Genomic DNA, 27,698 nt, shown 5'->3' with positions numbered 1-27,698 from the left:
TGTCAGTCCTACATCCTCAGCAAAGTGAATTTGAGTAATGACAGGCACAGGCATGAGCCTGGAAGAGAACCCTGTGCTCCAGACAAAAACATAGTCTGCAGACACTCTGATTTCAGCCTGAGCAGAGCCCCAATTACACTGAGCTACATTTGTGACCTACAGAACTTGGTGCCAATAAATGGTGCTGTTCAAGGCTGCTAACTTTGTGAGAATTTATCAGACAGCAGCAGAAAAGCCAAAAAGATCAGTTTGATAAGGACAAGATGTGGGCTTGCAAAGAAAAGGCAAATTCTCAAATCTACCATGTGGGTAGAGAACCTTGGGAAGACTCTCAAAGTCCTCAGAGCCTCACTTTCCCACTGTACAAATCAGAACACAGGGTTAGTTTGAGGAGGGGCAATATTGGATATAGCACTTGGTATGGGCCTGGTTACCTTGCTACCTTCAGAGCCAAAGGGGTAATGACTGTGACCATTCCAGCTTGTGGAAATGGGTATTATTAATAGATTCTCTTTATTGTGGACAATTTAGAAATTGCTGGATCTGTAGACAGAAGGGAAGGCTGAGGCATCTCTCACTGAATTAATGGGACTTCTGAATCCTTAACAGCTTTGTGTCAGAGATCAAGGCAGTCTCTCCTTCTCCAGAAGCACTACCAGACAGACAGCCTCCGGTGAGAGGCGACATTTCCTTTATGCTTCTGGAGATATTGAATCAGAGTGGTCCCCAGGGCCTATTTCTTATTTCAGTTTGATTTATTTCCTATATACAGCTTGACACACCCAGTCACCAACACACACAGGCACAGAAGAAATGAGTGAATGAGTGAGTGGTGTGTGCATATGTGTGAGCTGTGGGTAGGTACAGGAACAAGTTTCAATTTTAAGTAAATACATGATACACAAAAATCTCAAACTCTGTTCTGGGAGCCCGTGGGACTTATCTTCAGTCATGCTGTTTGTCAAACATTGGCAAAAGGGTTGTCTGATAATTGGTTCCTCCAAGGTAAAGCAGAATTTCTTTACCTCATCCAGGTCTCAGCATCCCTGTTGAACGCTTCTTCAGTTTCTATTGGTTTTCCTGCCAATATTCATTCTGTTCTCACACCTTTGGCCCCATGTGGTTAGGAATCAGGCACAGTTGGAAATTCCTGCCTCACCTTGGGTCACTAGATCTCACTGTGAGGCCCAGGTGCTGGTTCTTCCTCACTCAAAGTCTGGGAGGGATAAAGGCCTAATTAGTTCATTTTCATTTTCAATGATCTTGCACCCCATGTTTGGTTCCTCTTCAGGACAACTGACAACAATGCCTCATCCTCTCCACCTCAGATGTTCTGATTAATCAGCCTGTGCTAAGACTAACTCCTGCTATGGATAGAGAGGAGAAGAGACTAAATGGTGCATTAAATATTTCAGTTCTTGGGATGGGGATTTAGCTGAGTGGTTCTGGCACCTGCCTTGCAAGTGCAAGGTCCCAAGTTCAATCCCTGGTACCAAAAAAAATTTTCAGTTCTTGGAGGAGATTCCCATGGGCTTGGGGGTGATTCTTTTGGTCACCTGGGCTCACCAAGGGAAGGGCCCTATCTCTAAGACTTTTTCCTCTCCTCTTCCCCAACAGGACTTACTGAGGAGTCATAATCCTGCCAGCCAAGAAAGGCGGTGGCTTGATTCAAATGCCTCCTGGTCCAGAGCCCTATGCCAGAACTATCAGAGTAAAGAGAAAGAGAGAAAGTCAAAAAGTTCTGAAGAAAAGTGACCATCTGTGAGTGCTGGCAATAAGAATGGTGGACAAAGTGTTGGCTGAGGGTTGCCCAGGGCTGCAGCTGAAGTGAGTCCACTCCACCTGGCATTTTGGAGCTAGGTTTGTACCTGGGTCTACTGCCTTTTGCTCCTCTCATAGGCAGCATTCCTCCTCCTAGAAGGAGGCCCTCCTTCCTGGGATACCAGGGTTAGAAGGCTCCCATGGTCAGGGACAGAGGCAGATTCATGAGCTAGAAGAGTAAAGTTCTCCTATCAGATCCTTATGAGTAGCTGGCAATACGAGTAGAGCAGAACCATTCTACTTCTAGGACTGGCCACATCTCCCTGCTCTTTCCCCAAGGAAGTTCTGGTTTATATTCTCTTATAGGTCAGTGGTGGCCATTACCTTGGAGGAGATAATTGTTGAGAGCTATCCAAGTGGTAATCTCAGGTCTAGAATTTGTGACAATTGGCCTAGAACAAGAATTTGTGACAAGCTAAAGATGCTGATTCAGGTCCACTTGGGAATCATGCTTTTCCTCTTCTCCTGCCTTAGACCAGACAGGGAAGTTAGCTCCCCGTGTGGAGTAGTATGACATCTATTAAAGTTTCTTCCCACTCCCAAAATACTTCTGGTTCCCAAAGTACAAGTGCCATAATTTCCCATTACTATTATACATTTTATGGGATGGATGAGACATTAACTGACTACATCTTTCTCTTAGAATGTCCTACTGATGCCCCTTCTCTACCTCCCTAGCTCCTATTGAGTCTTTAAAGCCCATCAGGTGAGGCCTCTTCTAGGAAGTTTCCTATGAACTTGCCATGCTAGTCTAGAAGCCCTTCTTTGGTGGCTCCATAATACTCTGTGCTGCATCTCTTCATCACTTTATTGAACCCACTTATAAAAAGCTGTTTGGGTTCCTCATCCCTTCCAATCTGGCCTCACCAAAGGTCAGGACTTTTCCATCATTGTATACTCAACACAAAGCACAGTAAGTGCTCACTCACTGTTGATCCACTGCTTCCCCACAGGTGAGGAGACCTCTTCTCTCCACTCCTGCTTCACTGTGAGAGCTTAGGCAAGTCACTTTCTCTCCTCAGTTCTGTTTGCTCAGCTGTATAATGGCCAGATTTAGGTAGATGCTCTCAATGATCAAAAACAATTAATGCTGTCATCAGCCACTAACATGCTGTCATGAATTGGGTTTTCAGAGTGGGGAGGCCTATCATCTATCAGGGCCGTGAGGAGTGGGTGGGGACATGGGACACAGGACAGGTATTTCTGGGCAAGAAGGGAGAAATCCTGATAGCTCACAAGACACAGGTGCTCCACCAACCAGGAGATCTGGATAGCTGGGTGCACTGGAGGGATGAGCAAGCCAGATGAGGACACTGAAAATCATGGAGTAGGTGACAATGAAGTCACCTACTTCAGTGAAAAACAGGCTGAGCAGGAAAATGCAGGGGGACATTTGTTGTATATTCACCTAATCCATGAACTCAACTGGATTTCAGAGTGGAAAGATCTTTTGAGCTCCGCTGGCTTACGAACAGAGGAGAAAGAACTTGTCCAAGATCACACATAGTTTTAGTGGGACAGTCAAGACAAGGCCTTGAGCTCCTGATGCCAGCCCCAATTCTGAAAGTCTGGCCACGCTGCACAGCAGCTAGGCTACCACCTGACAAGAACCTTCCTTCCCTGGCTCCAGCCCTACCTCTGTCTATCACATCTCTTGCTCCAGTCACGTGAGGCACCAAGACCCACTCTGCCTACAGTCAATCTCCCTCTCTCATCTCTTGCCCATCCTTCCACAAAGAAACCAGATCTGTAAACCTTTCTCCAAGCTCCCCAAGAAGCTCTATATGCTCCTGCTCTGGGCTCCCACACCTTGTATTACTAAACTGAGACCTCATGGAGATGCATCCTGCCAAACCACATTAGACGGGTCCTTGTGTCCCCCACCACAGAGCAGGCACTTAATAGACATTTGCTGTGTAAGTGTAGTTGATTTCAGCATTTTCCACAGAGAAGGTGCTTATTCATGGCTGGCTGGCTCTTTATTTTATAATCCTGTAACTTGGGCCAAGGAGCTTCAAGCTATAAGCCACCATTTCCCCAAGTGCAAAAACAAAACAAAACAAAAAATCATCCCAGTTAATGCCTCCTGAACCCTGCATTCTGATTGTCCCTGTACTTTTCCTTCTGACTGCCCTCCCATTTCCTAACCACCTAGTTCAAAGGACACACGCAGGAGGGGTAGCAGAGTTGAACACAGTGTTAGTCATTGCTTCCCCTTAAGATGCTGTTGGGCCTGTGTGTGCCCAGCAGACACATCACTGCCAGACCTGCCACCTCCCAGAGTTCACATTTGGTGGCAGTGGTACTTTCCCAGCTCTGACAGATACATGGGGAGTTTTCACTTCATTACTCTATTCCTAGTTACACTGAAAATGCATTTATTCAACAAAGCATACCGCAGTACGAAGAGCAGCTCTCCTAAATAGGGCTCCATAAAACTGAAATATGTGGATACTCTTAGTAATTTTACAATAAACTACACTTTAGAATCAATTGCTCTGTTACTAGAAAGTTGTCCAACTGATAGATTGTAGCTGTGGTTGTGTGTTTGTGTCTGTAGGATATGTGTTTAGGGATGTGCTTGTGTATGTGTGTTGAACTTTCAGTGAAAGAGTGAACAAGGAAAAGGCTCAAACATCTTAGGAACTATAATTCCAACTAGGTGAGAAGCCAAATTTGAAATTTTTATGATAACAGCTTTGGAATTTTGGAAAGCTAGAGAGAATAAATCAGGAAACTGAGGCCTAAGGATGAAAATACTCAACAAGGGAGTGGGGAAATGGGAAGAAAGGGAAGCTGGGCATGGTGGCACACATCTGTAATCCCAGCACTGCGGGAAGCTGAGGCAGTTCAAAGCCAGCCTGGGGAACTTGGTGACTTACAAAGACCCTGTCTCATAAAAAAGGACTAGGTATATGGCTAAGTCAAAGGCCTAGGTTCAACCTTCAGTACTGAAGGAGATGTGGAGAGAAAAGAGAAAAAAGAGAGGGGGGAGAGAGAGAATATTTATTAGCAATCCTAAAAATTAGAAACTTTCCATGTTCCTCATAAAAATTATGTTATGAGATCAGCATTATTATCCTCATTTTATAAAAGGGAAAACAGAGTTCAATAGGTTAAGTAACTCGCCATATATACATCTAATGTACAGCAGACGCCAGATGAAAGCTCAAATCCTCTCTGATCTGAGGTCCAGGCCATTTCAGTTAAACCATGTTTCCATCTGTGGTGTTTCCATGGTTGACTGATTGTGTCAACTTGAGTAAGAAATGCCCAATTAAATTGGCTCAGCATGGTTCTGGGTGTGGAAGACCCACTCCAGGGCAGATTATCGCCAGAATACTATAAAAGGGAAACGAAGAAGGAAGGCTGCTTCTGCTTTCTTTGGAGGATCTCCAGTCTTCACTTTCACCTTGGATGTCATCTCCTGCTTTTCAGTGCTGACTCTTCACCTGACCCTTCAGCCACCTGAGACGGACTCACATAGGATGTGACATGAAACTCCAGGCCTTTGATTGGATCCTTTGGATCCCCACTGTGCAGACTGACCTTTTGCCCTCTTCCAAACCTGACTCTGTGGGCAGCCATTGTAAGTTTACAATCTTGTAAATTCTTATATATTTGTATATCTTGTGTTAAATCTATTTCTCTAGTAAGCACTGACTAATACAGGCGTCAACACAATAGTGATGAAGCTCTCCCAGCCCCATGTGTCCAGCCATGGGGACAGGCGACAAGACTAATTTCATAATGATGGCAAAATAAAAATAGATAATAGGCAACTGGGAGATAGACCTTTCTCAAAGAAGAAGGAGATCAAGCGATAGAGGGGAGAGGAAGGGGAGGAAGGGGATAAAAAAGGAATTAAGATGTGTTATGTACATGTACCAACTCCACATATTATGTACTGAAAATATGTGCTAATAAAAATAAAAATTTAAAAATTTTGAAGAGGTTTCTTCTGAAGAGGATGTTTCTTCTGAAGACCTTTGGGTGCTGGCTCCATGAATCAGGTGCTGGGTTCTGGCCTCAAGAGCCCACTGAGGCATGGTGTGGCCAGCAGAAGCACCAGCTCTTGGTGATAGAACAGTTACTCAGCAGTCAACTGACTTTGCATTCTTTTCCTGTTCTGCCTTAATGGTTATCCTTAGAGCTAACCCTCAGCCTCAAGTTTTAGAATTACCTATACTGAGCAGAGCCCCTAAACTCTGCCTCTCAGGTCCTGAACTAAACCACCTAATGGTCTTCATACTCTTAATTTCAAATCTGTCCAGGACAGAACAGGAAGAAGGGCATTCCAGACTGCATAGTTACCAGTTACCTGGTGAACTATGAAAGTGCCAGGGTGTGCTGGAGGACAAGGAGATAGAGCTCAACTCTCCTTAGCTTGGTTGCAGGCAGCCAACTGGGCTCTCCTGTATTGAAAGACTTGGTTAGGATGAGCTGAATTCCTGCTGGATACAAGGAGATGAGCTGTTTCACCTGGCCAGCCCTCCCAGTCCAAGAACTCTATAATATGATGAAATGCTCCATTCATCCAGAGAATAAATGTTTATTGAACACCTGTTTTGCTCTAGTAGGCCACAGGGATAATAGTGATAGACAAGACAGGATTGGTCTTGCCTTTATGAGGCTCAGATTTGGAAGGAGGAGTCAGATACAGAAGAAGGAATTCCCACTTGAGTTGAATGCTACAAAATATAGACACTGAGTGCTGTGAGTGTGACAGCAGACTCAATCTTGTAGTGTGTCAGGAAAGACTTCCTTGGGGAAGTGGCATTTAAATGAGACCAGAAAGATGGGTAGAGATGGCTTGCCAGGAAGGAGCAGAAGAGGAGGGTGGCAGCATTCTCACTTTCTCCTGGAATTAACTGCTTCTCCCTCCATCTGCCCTAGCTCCTCTTTCTATAATAATTTTAGTAATTTCAATTACTATGGTTAATCTCTCTGATAAACTTTTGGACAAATAAACATAGCCTCAGATCTGCTTGATAAGAAAATGAATCCAGAGGAGGAAGAGTGGCTACACAGATTCATCCTGCCCAAACAAGATAGAGAATAAGGCCCAGAGGAATGATTGCTGCAGGGCTCACTGGGACCTGGTGCATGGAATCAGTTTCTGTTCACCAAACTGCTGGTCCCAAGCTTCGACCTCTACGATGAGGTCTCTGCTGGGGTAACCCTTCCCCTGCCTTCCAATATGGCACTCTGCCCCACCTCCCTAGATTCCCCAAAGGAAAAACTCTGAGGTGCCACTGCTTCTATATGCACCCCCAAAAGAGCAAGCCTCTCCTCCAGCATCAGGTGGCACCGAGAGCTGGGCACTCTGGGAAGCGTGGGACAGTCAGTGAAACAGCAGCAGTGGCATGGCACCTGCAAGACTGACAGCAGCACCGTGGCCAGCAGACTGCACAGCCTGCTGCTTCTAGTGCACAATGATTTCCTACTCTTCACTGACACTGCATGGTCTTTGACCTTTACCCTTAAATCTCCACACTTTGCACCACCAAGGCAGCTGCTCCATCCTATGGCACAGTCCCCATCTGTGCTCTCTGACAATAGATTAGGGTGATTTTTATCTTTTCTATTAGGCAATGATTGCAATTCTCCCTGGGTTCATTAGTAGCTGGATAATCCCTCCAGATTTATTAGCTCAAATTGAGCTTCTTCCTTCAACCTCTTCTCTTCAGACTGCATCAGCCACCTTCACCGTCTCAGTGGCAGACAGGGCTATGCCCAAAGGCCCTTAATTTTTCAAGTCCTCTATTCAAACTTCCATCAATCTTGTGGGAAAAAAAATCCCTAACCAAATGTGGAGGATGTCTGGAGGACAGAGGCTCCCTTTCAAACTGTAGGTCGAGAAAGTACAATGCACCTGTTTCTCTCCTGGGCTTGTCCCACCCAGGTAAGAGCACTCTAAGCACAGACAAGAGAGCTGACAACCTTAAAACTAAGTGCCAATCTCCACTTTTAGGATCAATTTTCCTCTAAACAGCAAATGCTGGTCTAAGAGGCAATTGCTTTTCTAGCATATACAAAGGAGATGTGTGATAATGACTAAGAATTGCATATGGCAGAGATTGCTGCCTGATCACTAAATCAGTGTCCTCTTTTCCCCAGGCACACAGCTACATGACATTACCCAGCTGCCTTTGAGAGTAGGTGTGGGCATATTATAAGTTCCAGCCAGAGGAATTGTGAGAAATGATATGCGCCACTTCTAGGCCTGATCCATAAACCCTCCTATGTGATCCTCCACGTTTTTCTCCACTTTCAGCCTTTAAGAGGAAACATTTATGAGCTAACAGAAACCTGGGCCTCTGAGTAACCATGGAAGGCTACCCACTGATCGGGAACACTATTTTGGTATTTCAAGCAATTAATATTCAGTCAGTGGGTCAGCTTTCTGCAACTGTGGGTTCCCCATGCATGGATTCAACCAACTGCAGATCAAACATATTCAGAAATTGTGGGTTTGTACCGAACATGTAGAGACCTTTTTTGTCTTTATTCCCTAAACAATATGGCATAGTAAGTTTTACTTAGCATTAAGCATTAAAAGTAATCTAAGGTAATTTAAAGTATATGGGAGCAAATACTATGCCATTTTATATAAGTGACTAAGTATTTGCAGATTTGTTATCTACAGGACTCCTGGAACCAATCCCCCAGAGATACTAAGATTCAAAAGTATTTCTTCTGTGTGAACCTAGGCGATTTGGGGGTTGATCATTTACAACACCTAGCACCACCCACCAGCTACAACTGGTGTCCTCAATAGCTAATTTTAAATTCTTACCAAAAATTTTAAAGACAGATAGAATTATCTACATCTTACCTATGAGGAAACCAAAGCCTCAAGAGCCCCAGGGTTACACAACTCTTCAGCTTCTGGGCTGGGGACTATCACCTACCCTGAATGATGGCAAAGACGCCAGCTACTTTCTCTCATTATAAAGCTTCTTCATCAGCAGGACCTTCAACTAGCCATGTGCTCTTCCTTTTTTCAATTTGCAAACTCCAAATGGAAATAAGTAACACATCTGACTACTTCACACCTATTACTTTTAAAAAACATGAAAAATAAGTCTTGGCAAGATTATAGCTAAAATTGAAACCTGTACAACACTGATGGGAATGAATATTGGTACAGTTATTCTAGAAAAACAGTTTGATGGTTCCTCAATAAATTAAAGACAAAATGACTATATGATACAGAAACTGTCCTCCTATACATTACCCAAAAAGATTGAAAGTAGAGACTTGAACAAACATTTGTATATGTTCATAGTAGCTTTGTTCATACAGCCAAAAGCTGAAGCAACCCAATTGTCGGTGAATGAATGAATTAATGGATAAAAAAATGTGATGCATACAAACAATGGTATATTATCTGGCCTTAAGAAGGCAGGAAATCCAAACACATGGATGAATCTGAAAGACATTAATCTAAGGGAAATAAGCCAGACACAAATGGATAAATAGTAGATAATTCCGTTTATGTGAAGTGCATTGTTAAATTCATAGAGATAAAAGAATGGTGGTTTCAGGTGCTGGGAGCAGGAGGGAGTGGGGAGTGCCTGTTTAATTTGCAAGTGGTTCAGGCTGAGAAGATGAAAACAGTTCTGGAGATGATGAAGATGACCATTCCATAATAATGAAAGTATATATGGTACCACTGAAAGGTATACTTTAAAATGGTTAAAATGGTCATTTATACTATGTATTTTTTGTTTCACTTTTAAAACATTTAACTATGGGAAATTTCAAACATATACCAAAATAAACAAATAAATGTAATGAACTCCATGTATCCAACATATTTGCTATGTATATTTTATTACAATAAAACTTTTTATAAAAGGGAAAGGAGGGTCTGATACTTGCTACAACATGGATGAACCTAGAATATATTATACTAAATAAAATAAGGCAGACACAAAAGGAGAAGTATTGTATGACTCCACTTGTATAAATGACTGGAATGGGCAAATTCATAGAAAAGTAAGAAGAACAGAAGCTGCCAGGGCCTGGGGGAGAGCGAATGCGGAGCTGCTGTTTCATAGGTCCAGAATTTCTGTTTGGGTTGAGGAGAAGTTTTAGAAATAGTGGTGATGGTTGTACAGTGGACTCTCAAGTTATGACCAGCCTGGCATACGAACAACTTGGGTTATGACCGGAATTTAGATTTTAACTTATGACCAAAGTCTTGAGTTACAACCTGAATGCCGGGTGCTTGTGCTACCAGATGGTCTCAGATACAGATTTAACCCTTAAAGAGTTCTGGAAGGAACATTACAACATCCTTTCCTGTATGGGGTTAGCTGAGAAATCCTGAGCCAATGTCTCTCTAAGGATGCTGGAAGAAAGGCTTTGATGGCTGTGTAGAAGAGATTGAGCCTCCAATTGACCAATTTGAGTTACAATCAGCACTTGAGAACAAATTGAGTTTGTAAGTCAGGGTCCACTGTACAACAATGTGAGTGTATTAACACCACTGAACTGCACAGTTAAAAATATTTAAAATGGCACATTTGATGTTATATATGCTTTAGCACATTAAATAATTTTAAAAAGGAAAGGAGAGAGGAAAAAGGAGGGAAGGAAAGAAGGGAGGGAGAGAGGGAAGGAGAGAGGGAGGGATGGAGGGAGGGTGGTCAGAATGAGTAGCTTCCGGGCAGGAACCTGTTCTCTGGGTTACTCATGCATCTGTGTCTTTTGTCTTTTTTGTCCAGTGATTTTGTTTGCCTTGTCTGTCCCTCATTTGGTCCTTCTTCAGTTTGGCCTAAACTCTGGAACTCTTACCTTGATCAGCCAGCCAGGTCTTGCTTCCTCTGTGGTCCTCTCCATGTGCCTGATTTCTGGCCAAGGACACATTCGGCTCTCAATGTACCTCTCAAGTTCTGGTTCTTAGGACCCCATGCTCCCTGGGCTCCCACCTTAGCCAGGTGTTATTCTCACCTGTTCATCAGGGATGTGCTCTGTGGAGAGTGACACCTGATCCATGAGAACCAGAAACCAGGGCAAGAAGCTGTACCATTGATCAAACTACCTCAAGCCCTATCTTGAAATAGATAATATGAAAGATGGATATTTGTTCACTGTTCACTATGACTAGGTGCTTTAGCATCTACATACTTGCAGTCACAGATCTCTCGCTCTGCAGGGTCTGTCCCTGTACATGGTCTCTCCCCACCTGCTACAGTGTTTCTTCACTACCTGATACCACATCCTGTCACTGAGCTGAGCTTACTCAGGACCCACAGGCCTGGCTCTTTCCTGGGCTCCTCCAGCTTCTCCCTGGTTCTGCTGTTGACAATTGCAGGGCCTCTCCAGCAGCCTCAGCTCCCTCTGGCTCAGTGCCTCTTGTTGTGTCAGTCCCCTCTCTCATTCCAGGGCCAGGACTGGTATGCTCACTGTCCTTGCTACCTAGATCGTGACAGGGAAAGAAACTGTGCTTCTGTAGGGTCAAATGAATTAATGATTTGGAAGTCTGACTTATGATGGATCATTTCATCCCAGCTGTTGTGATGGGTAATCAGCTGATTAAATCCAGAGCAGTCAACTCAATTCAGTCATTACAGATGGCCTAAATCAATCAGCTTTCTTAATGGTTGGGTGAGACTGAAGTATGGGAACTTGGTCAATTACTCAGTAATTACCAACACAAACTCTGCAATGGTAGGTTCACTCGTACATACAATAACTGAACTACCTAGTTCTATTCATCCTCTGGAAATAAATAAAACAGCATTTTCAGAGTTGTTTTTACACACCATTAAATACTGAGCAGCAAAATACGCATCTCCTATTCCTTTTAGTGTATGAAAAGCAAAAACAGGACTTTAAAAAATAAAAGCTCCCTTTTACAAAATTCATACTGTAAGCCAATTGTTGGATGTATATTTCTCCTGAGACAGGTACTATTAGTGTTTACTTACAGAAAAGGTCACTGAGACTCAGAAAGGTTAAGTAACTTGCACAGAATCACACAGCAGGTAGGTAGTTAAGCTAAAATATTAGATGTCTATCTAATGCTGAGATCTGTTTCTTTCTCAGTTCACTATGGTAGTTTTCAAATAGCTGTTCTCCACCAATGTCACAGAATTCAGAAGATGAACATGATGGGGATCCCTAAGAAATACAGAGAATGAATAAATAAGAATGAAGCTGAGGCTGTGTTTGGAGGAAGGAGCTGGAGAAATGCAAAAGATAACTCATTTTTCTCTAGAAAGCTGTGGCTGTTTGGGTGGAATGTCAAAGGTACAGTGAAGACCTCAGGGAATTGGAGATGCCAAGAAATGGAAAGTCTGCCAAGGGAAGCTGCAGTTCAAAAGTGGAGCCAGTCCCAGGGAGAGGCTGTATGGACTACAACCAGCAATGCTGTAGGGCGGGGCTCGCTAAGCTCTCTGGAACTCATGTCTCACTACCACTGGCCCCAGATGCTGGATATGGAGCTGCAGGAGAGAATATTTGCCCTGCTAGGTTTCATCGTATTTTGGTCTGATTCTTTTCTACCTTCTTATTCTTACCTTTTGGAATAGAAATGTTTACACTGTGCCGTTGTACCTTGGGATTATGTAACTTGTTTTTTAGATTTACAGAGGTTCACAGCTAAGAGTTTGTCTTGAGTCTCAGAACAGAGTTGCATTTTGACTTTTGAAAAGCTCTGGAACTGTTGCAGAAGGCATTGTTCCATTTCTGGTTATGTGCGGGATAGTTGTTTTGTTAGGTCAAATTATGAACTTGTTATTGTTTTTATTTGTAGATTAAATATGATTTAAGGAGATGTGTTTTGGCATCAAGTTAACAGGGGGTGGGATGTGGTGATTAGGGTGATGTGTCAACTTGATGGGTTTGGGATTCACCCATTCGATGGATGTAACACACTTCTGAGTGTGTCTGGATGGATGGAGACATAGCCTTGGGTCATGTCTGGTCCCTGACTTCTTCCTCTTGGGCACTGTTCCCCTGCTGTGCTTCCTGACCACTGTGAATTAAGCAGCTTTGCTCCACTGTGCCTTTCTGCCTTAATGTTCCACTCTTAGAGCCTGCTGGACCTAATTCCTCAAAACCACGAGCAAAAACTGTTCCTCCTTTAAGTTGTGGATCTCAAGTATTGTGTCTTGGTGTCAAGAAAGCTGACTAATATAGAAGCCCCTCCTTCTCTGATCCCAAACTCCAACTGCAATGGGGCAAGAGTGGCTCTAAAAAGAGTTTTAGAGCCCTGACCCTGCTAGAAAGCCAAGGCACTAATGAGAAGCTCATAGAATATTCTTTCATCAATCAATTTTTGCAATGGTTCTACTTCTATTTCTTGACTATTATCCAACAAGCATCACCCATATTCTTATTTCCCCTTGCAAACTCACAAACTACGTGAGTCTTTTTAATTCCAGGTTCAAAAAACTCTGACTGAGGCATGCTCCCAGAGCAATTCCCATTCTGTACCCACCTGAAAAGGAGGCAAGCTCTTCAAAAACTGAAAACTGAAACTATTGTGGTGTTGTGTTAAAAAAAAAAATACAATGCCTTGGAAACGTATAGCACTTTGAGGTTTACAACAATTTTTAATTTTTAATGGTGCTAGAGATTGAACCCAGAGTCTTTACACTAACCTACATCCCCAGTCCTTGCCCCCCACTTTTTGAGACAGGGTCTCAGTTGCCCAGGATAAGTTGCCCAGACTGGGCTCAAACTTGTGATGGTCCTGCCTCAACCTCCTAGAGTGGTGGAATTACAGGCATGTTCCACCATGCACAACTGACAATGAATTTTTACGTAGAAAACTGTGGTTAATCCCCATAATAATGGAGTGGGTTTTGTTATTCCTGTTTTTAAAATGAGAAAACGGGGACTCTGAGAATCCATATGACTCACCCAAAGTCTCACAGTTGAGTATGAGGCAGAGTGGGAACTGAACCATGGGTGCCGTGCTTTTCCCAGGCCAGTGCTTTTTCTACTACTTAACATCATCACCACCATTCTTATTTCTGACAGGGAGAACAGTGACCTGCAGTGTGTATAATGCTGCCTCCTTAAAATCTCCAAGCCAAGCATGTCCATCTGAGTTCTGATTATTGTCCCTGAAACCCATATTCTGAATGACTGGCCCCCCTCTTTCCATCTGGTAAATTCTTTGTGACTCCTGGCCACCCAGCTCCTCCCTTGTCTGCTGATTTCACTCCCTAAGGCAGGGAGCCTCCCCAGGAGGCTAGTGTGGTGCAGGCTGCCCCTAGTCTGCCTTTTGTCCCTCCTCCCTCCCTCTCACAGGCTTCCTAAATGGAGCCCAACTGTACTTTAATCTCTCTTTACTCTTCTGCCAACTTGCCCAGGCTGCCCCAGATGCCTCCTTACTTTAGGCAAATGCTTTTGCATTGCTCTGGGAATAGCCTAATCTTTTCCTCTTCTTTTACATGTTAATGCTTTGATTTACAGCAGCAGCGGTAGATAGAAAAAAAAACAACCAGTAAACAAAGACATTCACTCTGTTTCACATTGTAAAGGGTGTGAGGGGGCTACTGACGATGTTTTATTACTGGATGTGAGTGTGACCCCTTGGAGAAAGTTCTTTGTTTGCACTGTGCACATACAATATACGCATCTTCTATATGCGTTGCTAGACTTCAATAAACAATCCCAACTAGTACACTAGCAGTCTTGTGGTAGGAAATTAGCCATGTATATTCAAGTTGAAGCAAAGGGGGATGACTTTCTTATTATTCCCATCTTAAGCCCAGATCAGTACCTGGTACACAGCAGGTGCTCAAAAGCACATCTGGATGAAGGGATCACCTGATTGAGCCATTTATAAAATAAAATAAACCTCTTCACTGGATGACCATGTGGAACAGCACTGTTTGTAATAACCCATAATTGGAGACAACAAAAATGTCTCTCATTTGGTTAATGGTTGAACAAACAGCACACAGGTACCAAGAAACACTGCTCATCGATAAAAATGCAGTAACTTGGGTAGATCTCAAGGGCATTACACAGAGTAGGGGGAAAAAGCCAACCTCGGGTCATACACTGTATGATTTCACTTATATAACATTCTCAAAATTATAAAATTATAGAACCTAGTGGCTGTTAAGGACCGGGGATGGTGGGGAAGAGGCCAGCAGGCGCGACTATAAAATGGTGGAATGAAGAAGGCCTCTGCGGTGATGAAACAGTTGTGTGCCTTGGATGAAGAGGTACACAGATCTGTGTTCTAATGGATCTGATGTTGTGATGTCCTGGGTGTTACGCTGCACTGTAATTCCATATGATGTAGCTTTTGGAGGAAACTGGGTTTAGAGTACACAGGACTATCTCTGCAACTTCCTAGGAATTGTCTAAGTATTCCAAAATAAAAAGATATACATTTTTAAAAGCTTATTTTCTGAGGTCATTCCTACTCTCTACTTGACTGTCTGTATGTCACAATAACTTTCACATTTAATGCTTTACAATTTCATAATGCTTCCATGCAGATTAAAAATCACATCATTTCAAAATCAGCTCAATTATGTAACTGTTCATATCCCCATTTAACAGATAAAGACACCAAAACTCAGTGGTTCACTGAAGGGCACATGGTTGGTATTTGGCAAAGTTAGTATTTAAACCTGATTCAATAAAATGTCTATAGATCTTAGCTTTCTCAACTGCAAAATAAGGGAATATGACTAAGATGTGGCTTCCAGATGTGTGTCCAGTTAAAACATCATAAGGCATGCATACTTCTTATACCCTGGCTTCCCTACATTTGAGTTATCATGAATGGAGCTTTGGTGAGTTAGAAGTCAGACTCCAAGCCACTAACTGGACCTACTGAGGAGGCTCATCCATCATTCTACTGTCCAGAAGAATCTATGCTATATATCTAGTGGCCTTTGAATAGAAGCATTAGAATGCCCAAATTCCCATTCTTCTAAGGAATTGTTGGCACGTGAATCCCAGCGAGCTTGAGGATCCATATGTTCACAGGATGACTGGTTTTTGGTTGGATTCTGCTCCTCTGCCTCTATTTTCCCACACCCTATGTTCTGGGCTTCATCTCATCATAATCCACTAACCCTGACCACTGACCACACTCTATACCAAGGAAGCAAGCCACGAAAATGTCTTACCAGATTAGTGAAGATGTATGTGTAATAGGCTGATACCATCCCTAGTTCAGCTGCCTGCAAAGTGAAGAGAAAGAGATTATAGTAGATAACAAAAACAAACTGGCACCAAAAGACCAGTGAGGGCTCCAAAGGGCTACAGTCTTTCTGGCCTACCACTTCATCAACAGGCAGAACAGGACACCTTAGATGAGTCTTATGCTGCCCTTGATCTTGGAGGGTGGAGCACAGAAACACTGGTCTCTAGAGCAGATCTCTCCATTTCCACCCTACTCCCTACCCCTGTGTTGACACTCACAGTAGCTGATGTTCTCATGTGCAACACAGTCCCATGGGCATAATGGATATTATGGGAACCAAAATGGCTTCAAGAGAAATGAAGTAAATAAGAAAACAGACTTAATTATTTCCACAACTATTAACAAACAATATCAATGACTAGCATTTATCCACTGTGCAGTGTGTACCAGGCTCTATAAAGCATTCTACCTGAATTAACCATATGAAGTAGACACTATTATTCTTCCTCCATTCTCATTTTACAACAGACAAAGCTGACAAGACAACTGGCTTAGTGCCTTACACAAGGTCACATGAGTCATACTGGTTGATGAAAAGATGAAATAAAAGCCAGCAGCCTACTCTCAGTGCTTTTAACCACACTATACTCTCCTTGAGGACTATGGTATCAGTGGAACTGTACACACACCCTCTTAGGGACATGGCATAGATAAAAGAGTCTGTGGGTTATAGGCAATCCCCAAGTGAACTCCACCCATGAGGATGCAGATAGATTCATTCTGAATTTGCAGTAATACAGGAAATAAGTGAATCATTTGCAAACTTTGGTCCTACACTTGTAATGAAGAGCAAGTCGCCTGTGACATGCTTCACCTTTGATCACAGCACAGGAGCACAGTTGAGAACTGGGGCTTCAGAAGAGGATCCTTTTTGTCTGATCTCTGTACCTATCATAAATACCCCTGACCAACCTTCCCTGTCAGTGTGCCCAGCTTTGAATGTGACAAGTGCTACAGAAACTGACAAGTAGATTAGGTAAATAATGAGCCAGCTCTCTCCAGGGCCCTCATCCCATCTGACAGTGGGTTAGATTTTCATAATATATCCAGCAGCTCCAGGCCACTGGGAGACCGTTCTTGTCATGACTGCTGAGGTGGATGGGAGAGAAACAAGACCAGGGATGATTGCATTTCCTCTTACATAGAGTTTATCTCAAAAAGAACTAAACATTGTGAACACTCTTCTAGGACCCCGTCTAGGCTCTTTGAGAAACAGGCTAGGGATTATATTACTGTATCCCATGGGCAGCTGAAGTGCAGAAGGGCTTAGTGACAAGGACAAGATCACCCAGGGGACAAAGCTTCTGTAGTGAGGCTCCTTCTCCCTCTAAGCAAGAGGGAGATATAGCAGGAGGCCTGCCTGACCCCCCCCCCACCGCCCGCCAACACACACTGTCCATAGAGAGGGCAGCTGCCTCTCACAGTGCCTAGATCCACGAGAGCCCACTGATGCAGGGGTGGGGTTGGGGTAGGGGACTGGGAGGGAGCACAATAGTTAAAATCCATTTTGTGAAATCTCCTGTCCTAGAGATGAAAGACAAGAGATTCCTGATTTTTAAGACCTGAGTTCTGAGTAAACATGGAGTTCATTGCAGGAACAGCCGCTCAATAAAGTAGGGGATTACTCCATAAACCTTCCTGAAATTGTGAGATGGAAGAGGGCTGCCAAGCTCTAGGGCCTGATGCCCACGTGTGCACAGGGCTCTCAGAAGCCCCTGTTCAGTCTGCACACTCTGTTTCCCACACTAAGTCTAACCTTGAGGAGGCCCCAAGGCCTCAGGGGCCCTCTGGGGGGAGGAACATTGAGCCCTAGGGAAGCCTGGGGAGAGGCCAAGCCTGCTGGGGGGTCTACCTGCCTGGGGCTACTAGGATGTCAGACAGGAACAGAGATGGGGCTTTGCTGAAGCTTTGCAGCTCATTGATCAGTTTGGCTCCAAAGACTCAGGAGCTGGGGGCAGAGAGGGGGCTCAGGAAAGATGGCCATAGGGTACCCAGCAGAACTGTTCCATAGTGAGGGTCATTACAGGAAGAGTTTCCTTCAAAGCAGTTTCCTTCGAGCCACAAAAAACAAAAGAAGATAAGAAAAAGAAACAACAACAATAACAACAAAACCCATAAAACATTTCTAATGGAAATTCTCAGTATTGGCAAGGGTGCAATAAGATACCTATATGCTGCTGCTATTAGTATAAACTGTGGCTGATTTCTAGAAGGCAATCTGGCAAATCATCCACAAATCCTTACAAGTATGCATACCTTTAACTCAGAATTTATACCAAGGAAATATTCATGAATGTGGATAAAGATTTATGTACAAAGATATGCATCCCAGCACTGTCTATTACAGCAAAAGATTGGAAACAACCTGTTTCTCCAACAATAAAAGGGTTGGTTAAGTAAATCATGCGGCATCTATATGATAGAAAATGATGCAGCTATTAAAATATTTGTAGACAAATATTAAATGACAGGAAGAAAATGCATGGCAAATAATTACATGAGAAAAAAAAAGCAATTTACCAAATAGTTTGTTTGGGGTAGAAATAATTTGGGGGGAAAGATATCAGAAGCAGAAAGGCTAGACATCAAAATTTAAGTGGTTAACTCTGGGTGATGGGATTGTGACTAACACTCATTTTCTTCCATGTGCCTTTTTGTGCTTTCAAAAATTTTAACAAATAGTCACATTATTGGGGTGGGAGAACCCAACTTCATATGCAAGGAGTCATGGAATAATCCTGTGAAAGGAGCTGATCCCCAAGGCTCTCACCTGGGGGCTGTTCAGGCAAACTTCAGCTACTGCCCTTTGCAAGGTGGAAGAAAGGGACTTTTATCTATATCTATTAAGCTGAAACTCTCACTCCCTACTCGGAGCTACCTTCCCCAAGGAACCTGAAACCTAGAGGAACTTTTCCATCCTTAATAACTTAATTGATGATCGCTCCAGACATAAGGGAAGACAGAGAAAAATGGAAGAAAAGAGAGAAATGGTGCATTTGAGGTGTGTGTGGAGATAGCTGGGTGTGGCTGTGAGTTGGGTATACATGCAGACAGATGTGGCTGTGGAAAATTACTATAGCAACAGGCTGAAGGGACAGCTCTCTGTACTGAGAGAATTCATTCAAATTACTTACTAACTCTCAGCAAAAACTAGCAGAGACTGGGAAGATGGGGAGAAAGGAGGAAGAGAGGGAGGGAGAGGAAGAGACAATCATAGGAGTGTCTACCAGGCTCCGCCCAGTTTGGCAGAGGTTAACTAGGAGGAGCTTGCTCACCCAGTGGAAGACAGCATGTTGTGTTTAAATGTGTTTGAAGTGGCATTGGAAGAAGCCAGTGTGTCTGAGAGGTTGAGGGAGCTCCTGAGGACCCAGGGAACAGCCCAGAAGCAGAGCTTGCTGTCTCTGAGGAGGCATGTCCAGCCCAGCCACCAGCCCAGCCAAGAAACTCCCCCATTGCCCAGCTGTTTCCAGGGGTTTGTCCAGAGTGTAGCCAGGCATCTCTCACTCTCCAACCCACCAAGCTTCACTCAGCATTCTAGTTTAGAAGTATATCTGTCCCGACTCCAGGCTGGCACTCCAGGCTGACATCTGGAGCACTGGAGAAATTGCCTGACTTGCAGATGGAGAGCTGCACAGGCTTCACTTCTCACAGAGCTTGCCTTGGACAAATATGCTAATCTCCCAGAGCTTCAGTTTCTTCATCTGTAGAATGCAGATGGCCTACCTATCTCTTTTGATCATTGAGAGAACTATTGTGGGAAATGACAGAGAAGCACTTTATAAACTGCTGAACACAGCGTCGGGGTTAAATACAGGGCTGATAGAAATACACTGGTGCAACCGCCCTGGTTGCCAATATATGTAGCTGCTTCTATAGCATCTGGCATGCAAGATCTACTAGGAAACATAGGGAGAGAGAGGTTGGTCAGGGTTCAGATCCTGCCCAGGGCTGAGGACAGACCTGGCTCAGAGTTGCTTGCAGCAAGGAGGAAGGGGAGAGAAGATGCTCCATACCCACCAGCACCCACCCCTGGCCCAAGTCCCACCTTCAGGAGAATAGTGTGGGACATGGAGGCGTTGGCATGGATGATGATGGTGGCTGTTTTGTCGTCCCGGATCTCCTTGAGGAGTGGGGTGGGGTCCCGGGTGTCATCCAGCATCCTGACGGAGAGTGTATCCTTGGAGATAAGGAATTGCCGGAGCAGCTTCTCTAGGTTTAAAAGGCCTGGAGGGGGAGAGAGGAGGAAGTGCCTGAGGGTCCGCAGTGCTGCCTCAACACACACTGGGACCAAACAGGATGCACATCCATGAGGCTGGTGCCATGGCCTCAGACAGAGCTGAGGAGCCCTAACTTAACCTGAGCAGGGTTCCTGGCCTCCTGGGAAATCCTGTAGTTCTCCCATCTACACTAAAAGAACCTGTCCTTGCCCGATTCCCTGGGGGTTTCCCTTTTAAAGAAGAACTTGAGGCTTCCCTGGTGAGGCAAAGCAGTCCCCACAGTGCACCTAGAGGCCAAGAACTGGGTTCAGAGGCCACCACATCCAGGTCTCTCCCTACCTCCATGACCTGTTCACAGGGCCTTAGTTTCCCCATCTAAGTGAGGACTTTAACAGCTGTAGCTGTCAGGGATGTGTGAGCATTAAATGAGGCAGCATGCAAAGCATTTAGTAAACCTACAAAAATGTTCTATCAGGCTCTAGAAAAGTCTTTGTTTTCATTTTAGAGGTGAGGGAGAAGTTCCCTCAAGATTCCAAAGCTCAGAAAACAGGTCTAGTAAATGCTTTGAACTCCTCAGAGCCTCATGGCCGAATTAAGAGGAGTTATTATTATGATTATAAAAGAACAGGTTTTCAGCTACACTCCAGTAGGCAAGACTCCTGGGCCAGAGAAGAATGAAAAAAAGAGACTATCCACTAAAGCTAAGCATGCTCTCCCTCCCCTCCTCCATCTCCTGCTACTTGCTGCCTGGAAGCTGTGGTAGGAGTGAGCCTTGAATGATGCCACCTAGATAAGAGGGTCTTCATGCGACCCTGGTAGTGGGAAGGCAGGCTGGGGAGGGTGTGTGTGTGTGTGTGTGTGTGTGTGTGTGTGTGTGTGTGTCTGAAGGGTCACCTTCCAGGAAAGCAGTGGCCTCAACTCTGATGAAAGGAGACTGGTAGACATTTGCTCCCAAAGCAATGACATGAATAACATTTATCAAACCCTTGTTATGTTCCAGCTAATGTGCTAAAATTTTTACATGGCTTATCTCATGTAAATCTTTGCAACAGTTCTATAAAGTACTAAAGCCCCCAGAATTAGGAGAAGGATGGGAGCTAGGGAGGTGAGTAACTCACCATACATACTGTGGATGGTGGGATGAAGCTTGGTTTCCAACTGGTCCAAAGTTCCTAGGCTGTCAGTTTCTGTACTGACCAATAGGATCCCCAATTCAAAGGTGTTTTGAACAGAACCTAGAGGCTTTCTCTGCATCCTTCTGACTCTCAAAGATCAGAAAATAACTGGGGGTACTGAAGAACATCCACCTGCCTCCTCTAGTTACAGAGAGGTGACATGACTTGCCTGGCTACCCAGTGACACAAGGACCCAGCAGGCACCAGAATTTGCATTTTCTGATCTTCGTCCAACTCTCTTTCCAGGACACCATGTTGTCTCTAGGGACAAACTGAGCAGGAGGCAACAGGCATAGTGACTTCAGAGGCCCAGTGACATATATCTGAGGACTTAGGGAAGGAAAGCTTATATTTGGTGGGGTTTGTTGTTTCGTTTTAACAAGAAGGACCAGAGTTGAAGACCAAGGGCCTGGCAAGATGGAGACAGGAAAGAACTCTGACCCTCCTGCACTGTTTTGAGAAACCTTTCCAGGGGGCTGGCAGTTGTGGAGGGAGGGAAGAAGCCCTGGAGGGCCTGTTCTTTACACAGGCTACATAAAACAGCCACGCTGTGTAAGCCAGGACATGGAGTTGGCCTTTCCTCTGTCCCAGGCAGTACCTCTGCAGAGACTTGTAATGCTCACCTCTGTGCCTCTAAGGCTCCTCCTTACAGGACCCCATCTGTAGTAACCCTGATGCCTTGGACATTTCCTGCCAACCCTGACCCAGAAGATCTGGATTCAAGCTTAGGGTCAGCCCTCACATACTACAAGATCTTGAGAGGCCATCTAACCACTTTGATGCTCCATTTTTCATCTGTGAAATAGGTATAAGAGGGTGAAAACCCAAGAGACCATGGGAAACGTGCTGGGAAGTGGGTCAGGCTGTCTCCGTGTTATTGGGCCTGTATTTACTTATCCTCATAACGGCTGTAAGGCAGGCCTAGGGAGGCAGCCTTCTCCAATGTCTGCTCAATCCACACTCATTGATCTATCTTGAATGCCAGGGCAGGCAGCAGACAGAGTAGATGGACCAGATTCACTCAGTTCCTTCCCTCAGGAACTTGGAGTCCTTGCATGAACAGCTAAGTTCACAGCAAAGTTCAAATCACATTCCTATTTTGTTTGGCAGCCTGATGTGTTTGGTTTTCTATGGTGCCACCTCACTTTGTCCTATATTAAGAGAGTATTTACTGCATTTTCCGCAGAGATGATGTCAAAAGGAAACTCCTGCTTGGACAAAGGTCTGAGGGCCAGACCCAAAAGACACCAGAGGAGGCCAGGGGAGGCCACAAAGCTAGTGTTCCTGGAGCCACAGTGTTTCTGCCATCTCATGGACATGCTGGTGTAAGGCAGTGTCACACCTGGAAGGGGTAAACAAGGGAGGGGTGGTGCGGTGAATAGTCCTGGTATATAGTGTGGAGAGTCTGTGGAACCTGGCTGAGAATGAGGGTAAAACCCCTGGGATTCTTTAAACTGGCAATGAAATTCAGTAGGACCATTCAAGGAATCCCATGGGAAGACAGCAAGATTATGCACAGTATGGTGATGACTGACAAAGGCAGCCCAGGGATCTTTTATCCTTAAAAACTGGCAGGTGTGCTGAGCTTCCAGGGGAAGGGAGCCCCTCAGATATCTGATATACTGGAGACTGTGCTCCAATCAGTCCCCAGCCTGCTACTTTCTTGGGGTGCTCTGTTGCCCTTTAAACAAGAACAGCATAGTCTTCCATCCTATCTAGCATCCTGTGTGTGCAGAGAGGCAGGGTGGGGACGGCAGGAGAGAAGAGCAGCCAGTCCTGGGGAAGGTGTGCAGCCCACCCAGAATCTCTATCGGAGAGTCATTCCTCTTCCCAACCTGGAAGCACTTGGAGCAACAAAAAAGAGCACAGATGCAACTCCAGCATCACCAGGCAGGAAATGTGATAACACAGCAACTCAGTGTCCATGTCTGTGAAATCAGAATGACTATATTACCTGGTTATTGAAGGGGTGTTAAACGGCATCTGTCACCTAGAAGGGGCTTGACAAATCCTGTTTCCTATTCACCCCCAACCCCCTCTCCCCCCTGAAAATGACTTTCCCTTCTCCAGTCTTTACCCACGTCTCACTTTTCTAGTTCTTACAGGATTTATACCCAACCCCCAAAATACAGTCCTTGGTTATAAACCACATGAAATATTTAATAATATGTGATGCTTCTCAATTTACCGTGGGGTTGTGTCTTGATAAACCCACTGTAGGTAGAAAATATTGTAAGCTGAAAATGCATTCAATGCACCTAACCTACTGCACACCATAGAGTATGGGGATTTTCCCCTCATGATCATATGACTGGCTAGAGGTTGTGACTTGTTGCCACTCCCAGTGTTGAAAGAGAGTACTGGGCTGCATATTGCTAGCCATGGAAAAGATCCAAATGCAAAATTCCAAGTCTGTTTTCTACTGAATATAGATCACTCTTGCAGGGTAAAGTGGAAAAACTGTAAGTCAAACCATCACAAATTGGGAACCATTTGTAGACCTTTATATGTATTATTTGTGTGTGATTGATACACATATAATTTCACAGTTTTGAACATCTCTGCACATTACCAGTACAGGCAGGGTGCACAGTGATTTCTTGGACTAAAACTAGAGACTATGAGGGAATAAAGAGACACTGCATCCTAACTCACCAGGGGAGCAACAGCGCCAAGTGGGGGCTGTCATCTTATCACTAGGGGAGAGCTGAAGGAAGGGGTGCTGGCCCAAGGAAGCATGGGAAGAACAGTCCCAAGGCAGACCTGTCCTTGGCAGCCTCAAGGACAAAGGCCAGAAACAATGAGTGCATGGGAGTCACAGGGAAACAGACTTCACCTCAGCATTGAAAAAACCCTTCTGCTTGAGCTGTTAAAGATGCAGTGGACTGCAAGTGAAGTAGTGAGGTCCCTAAAACTGGAAATAGACAAGTAGAGACTGAAGCCCCTCTTGAGGATTATTGTAGAGGAAATTAAACCAGTGGGTGGAAAGTTGAATTAGAAAAACACTGATGTCTTTCTAGCCCAGAGATTCTCTAATTCTGTGAATCAAAAGAGGATATGTTTTTAATTGAAAGACAGAGGAAGGGATTTGCAGATGAGAGTGCATTGTTTAGCCATATTAAGACTATAAGGAGTCTCAGTGCAGTTTGACCTTTTCCAACTGTCATTCTCCTCATCTCTGTTTAACGGAACCAAGGGGTTTACCAGGGGTAGTGGCCACCAGGGGTTAAAATCTGCATTCTTACAGCACCCCACACACACATCCACCCCAACCCCTCCTCCCCTGAGAGGCTCAGGCTCAGCAGCAGGTCTCCTGCCAAGGCTGAGGCTAAGAGGAACCTGGGGAACCTATTAGTCTCTCTCAGGATGTAGGAGAGGGGATCGATGAGAGGCCCAGCAGGCTGGCTGTTCTGGGAGGAAGGAGGGGGCTGGCTTTGGGAACTGGAAGGCAGGGGACCAGGAGGGCCGGAGGAGGCTGGCAAAGCCAGGAAAGGCACAGCTAGAGCTGAACATAGCCGCAGGTCAAGGACATAAATACTTAAGAGATGGGTCTGCAGGGTATGCAGAGGACTCCTGCATCAAAACATAAAAATAAACATCTCTTTCTCAGACTGTCTTCTGACTCTACTGCCTGATTCCCTTGGTGCAGTCAGTGCACTGGCCCTAGAAAATGCTTCGATCCCCAGAAGGGGCGGCACCTTTAACCGAAGGGGAGGCAGCTGATGTACAACTCACCTGAGAGGATGGGGGTGAGGGTTTAATAACACAATAAGGTTCTAATGTGGTGCCTATGGCCCTCAGTCTGGAGAGTGCTCATCCCTCCCCTACCACACACAGAGACTCCCAGGTGTGGTTGTCAGACTCTTCCACCAGCTGATTCCGACCAGTGAAGATGAGGGTTCCAGGTGTCATGCCACCCCATGGAGAGGGGCACAGAAGTTCAAGTGCTGGGACAGTGTATTTCCCCTGCTTCCCATTCTTGTCCCATCTCACAGCTTGCTTGGCCCTGGGATTGGTCAGGGGTGGGGGCAGCAGGGCAGGGGCTGGACTGAGGGAAGGAGGGCTGGCTGAGCCCCATCGAGGCCATCTCCTCTACGATGGCAGGGCAGGCTGGGAGGGACCTGGCCTCCTAATTTCAGGGTGCATGTGTCCAGCTCAGACAGGAGGTATCTGCCCTGGGAATAGCCCCCAGCGCTTCCTCAGTGAGGGGGGTGGGGGGTGGGTCCTGAGCCAGTGCTCACAGCTACTCTGGAAGGGAGGTGTCCCAAGTGAAGACAGATATTGGGGCAAGAGAGGACTGGAAATGGGCCAGACTCTAAACCCAGGGTTTGACTCCAAGGCCTGGCCTTCCACACATCACCACTCAGTGTGGCATGGGAAGAAGGTCTTGGTCTTCCCGTGACACAAAAAGATAGCCCCTCACTTCTGTCTTGTCCAAGAGGCTCAGAGGGCTACGGTGAGAGGAAGCCATGACTTTGGAAGTGGATTCATCTCTCCGTTCTTCATGCATATAAGGAGAATGTTAATATAGTCCATCTTACATGGTTCTCATGAAGTTATGAGTCAGATGAGTTTAAATTACAGAATTTAATATTTTTATAGTGTTAGAAATAGAACCCAGGACTGGAGAGTTTAACATTGTAATGAGATAAAATAAAAACTTTTACAATGGGGCCCGGTACATGCTAAGTGTTCGATAATGGGAGGACTACCATCTTCCTATAATTTCCTATCCTGTGGTTAGGAGCAAAGGTCTCCCACAGTATCTTCTATGGGCAATCTGAGAAAGGTCCACTACTGCCCCAGTTACTCTCACACAGGGCCCTGGGCATGGTTCTCTACTGCCTCATCCTCCATTTCTACTGCCTCAACCCGGACTGTCAGATGAAATAACAGTAATTAAATGTACATCACATTCTGGGGCTCAGTTGCTTTCCCACCCAATTGCCCCAATAGGTATCATCATCTCCATGTTACACAGGACAAAAATGAAGGCTTAGAGAGGTAGGTAACCTGTTCTACACCACTACAGCTCCTACACAGTGCGGTAGCTTGGTGTTTGGCTCCAAAGATTGGTTCTTTTTTTAACTAAGCCATTCTACCTCTTTCTCTTGGTGGAAGCACTTCCTCCCTGGGGAGGGAACTGCCTCTTGACCAAGTCTGCTCCTCTCCAATGCGTGAACCATGCTCAGTGAACACAGCAACCATGGGAGGACAGGGCCACACCTCCCTTGCTTCAGGTCCTGGCAGGTCTCATTTGAAAGGGATCCAAATATTTTCCTTATCATGGACACCATGTTGTCCCCTCATAGATATCATCCTATTTAATCCCCTCAGCCATCTTGGGAGGGAGGGAACATTATCCCAATTTTATAGACAATACAACTAAGGCTAGGGAAAGCAGAGTCACTTTCCCCTGATTGCACAGGTAGTAAATAAGTTGCATAAGACATAGGGACATAAGGCCCAGAGCCACAAAAAGGACTTAAAAACACCAAAAGAAATATTAAAAAAAATTTTTGAGCCAAGAACAAAGATGGTAGGGAGGCACACAGCATGGTACAACTGCTCTCTGGGTCCAGCCTGGGGATCAGGACCAGTAGATTTGTGGCTGGAGGGGTGAACCGACCCAAGGGTCCCCACAGCAACCGTGGAAAGCCCCACTATCCATGGAACGCCCCAAACAGCCAGGTCCTCAGGCCCCATGGAGAGGACCAGAATGGCCATGCCTGGGCCATTCACCCCACCTCCTCACTCAGTCCAATTAGAAATGGACACTTGCAGATACTCTAATTTCCCACCAAAGGAAAATAATGTAATTCATAATATATCTCTACTTGGCCCAAAACTTGCTTATTAAAAAATCTACTTTTTGGAAGAAGGAGAAAAAGTAGCATGATTCCCCATGGAATCATTTCTGTTACACGTAATTTTGATGGCTGAAAAATAGAATTAGATTCCTGTTCCTAATTCTGCTCACAGTGTCTCTCGGCCCTGCATTAATAAGGAAGATGGAGGAGTGTCTCCTCCTGAGCTCTGAGCCATGTTTCCCTTCTGTCCCTCATTTCCTTGTTCTTTGATTAGATTTTTAATCTTCTTTGCCCTTGAAGTTCCCCTGCTGTGCCCTACCTTCCATCTCCTGGCCCTGCTGAGAGGGACCAGAGTTCTCAGCAGCCTCTAGAGGCAGTTCTGTGAGCAGAGCAGCTCAGTGTGGCTGCTTGAGGCCACCTGGGTGGTAGCGCAGCATCTCCTTGCCTGGATAGTCTCATTTCCTCCGGGGCCTTGTCTGCA

At 45.0% G+C, this 27,698-nt stretch overlaps 1 protein-coding gene across 3 annotated transcripts in view; it reads right to left on the bottom strand.

Moving 5' to 3' along the window:
• Positions 1-27,698, bottom strand: part of Grik4 (glutamate ionotropic receptor kainate type subunit 4) — a 436,311-nt gene that overhangs the window by 137,599 nt on the left and 271,014 nt on the right. The window contains exons 1-2 of one of the 3 annotated variants that reach the window (XR_015451727.1): positions 20,061-20,800; positions 15,939-15,992 (exon numbers count right to left, since the gene is read on the bottom strand). Coding sequence is in view for 2 of the 3 variants with exons in the window: in XM_087212564.1 (XP_087068690.1) it covers positions 15,939-15,992; positions 20,061-20,174 (168 nt within the window). In the remaining variant the exon portion in view is untranslated. Of the gene's footprint in view, positions 1-15,938; positions 15,993-20,060; positions 20,812-27,698 lie in introns of those variants that run through there. The other 2 variants (XM_087212564.1, XM_021249070.2) reach the window with 2 other exon arrangements.

This window comes from Heterocephalus glaber, unplaced genomic scaffold (genome assembly GCF_053883595.1).
Source record: "Heterocephalus glaber isolate CG9 unplaced genomic scaffold, H.glaber_assembly_v1.0 deba00001431, whole genome shotgun sequence".
Taxonomy (NCBI): domain Eukaryota; kingdom Metazoa; phylum Chordata; class Mammalia; order Rodentia; family Bathyergidae; genus Heterocephalus; species Heterocephalus glaber.
The sequence above is the reverse complement of the archived record's forward strand: the minus strand, read 5'-3'. Positions and strand labels throughout refer to the sequence as shown.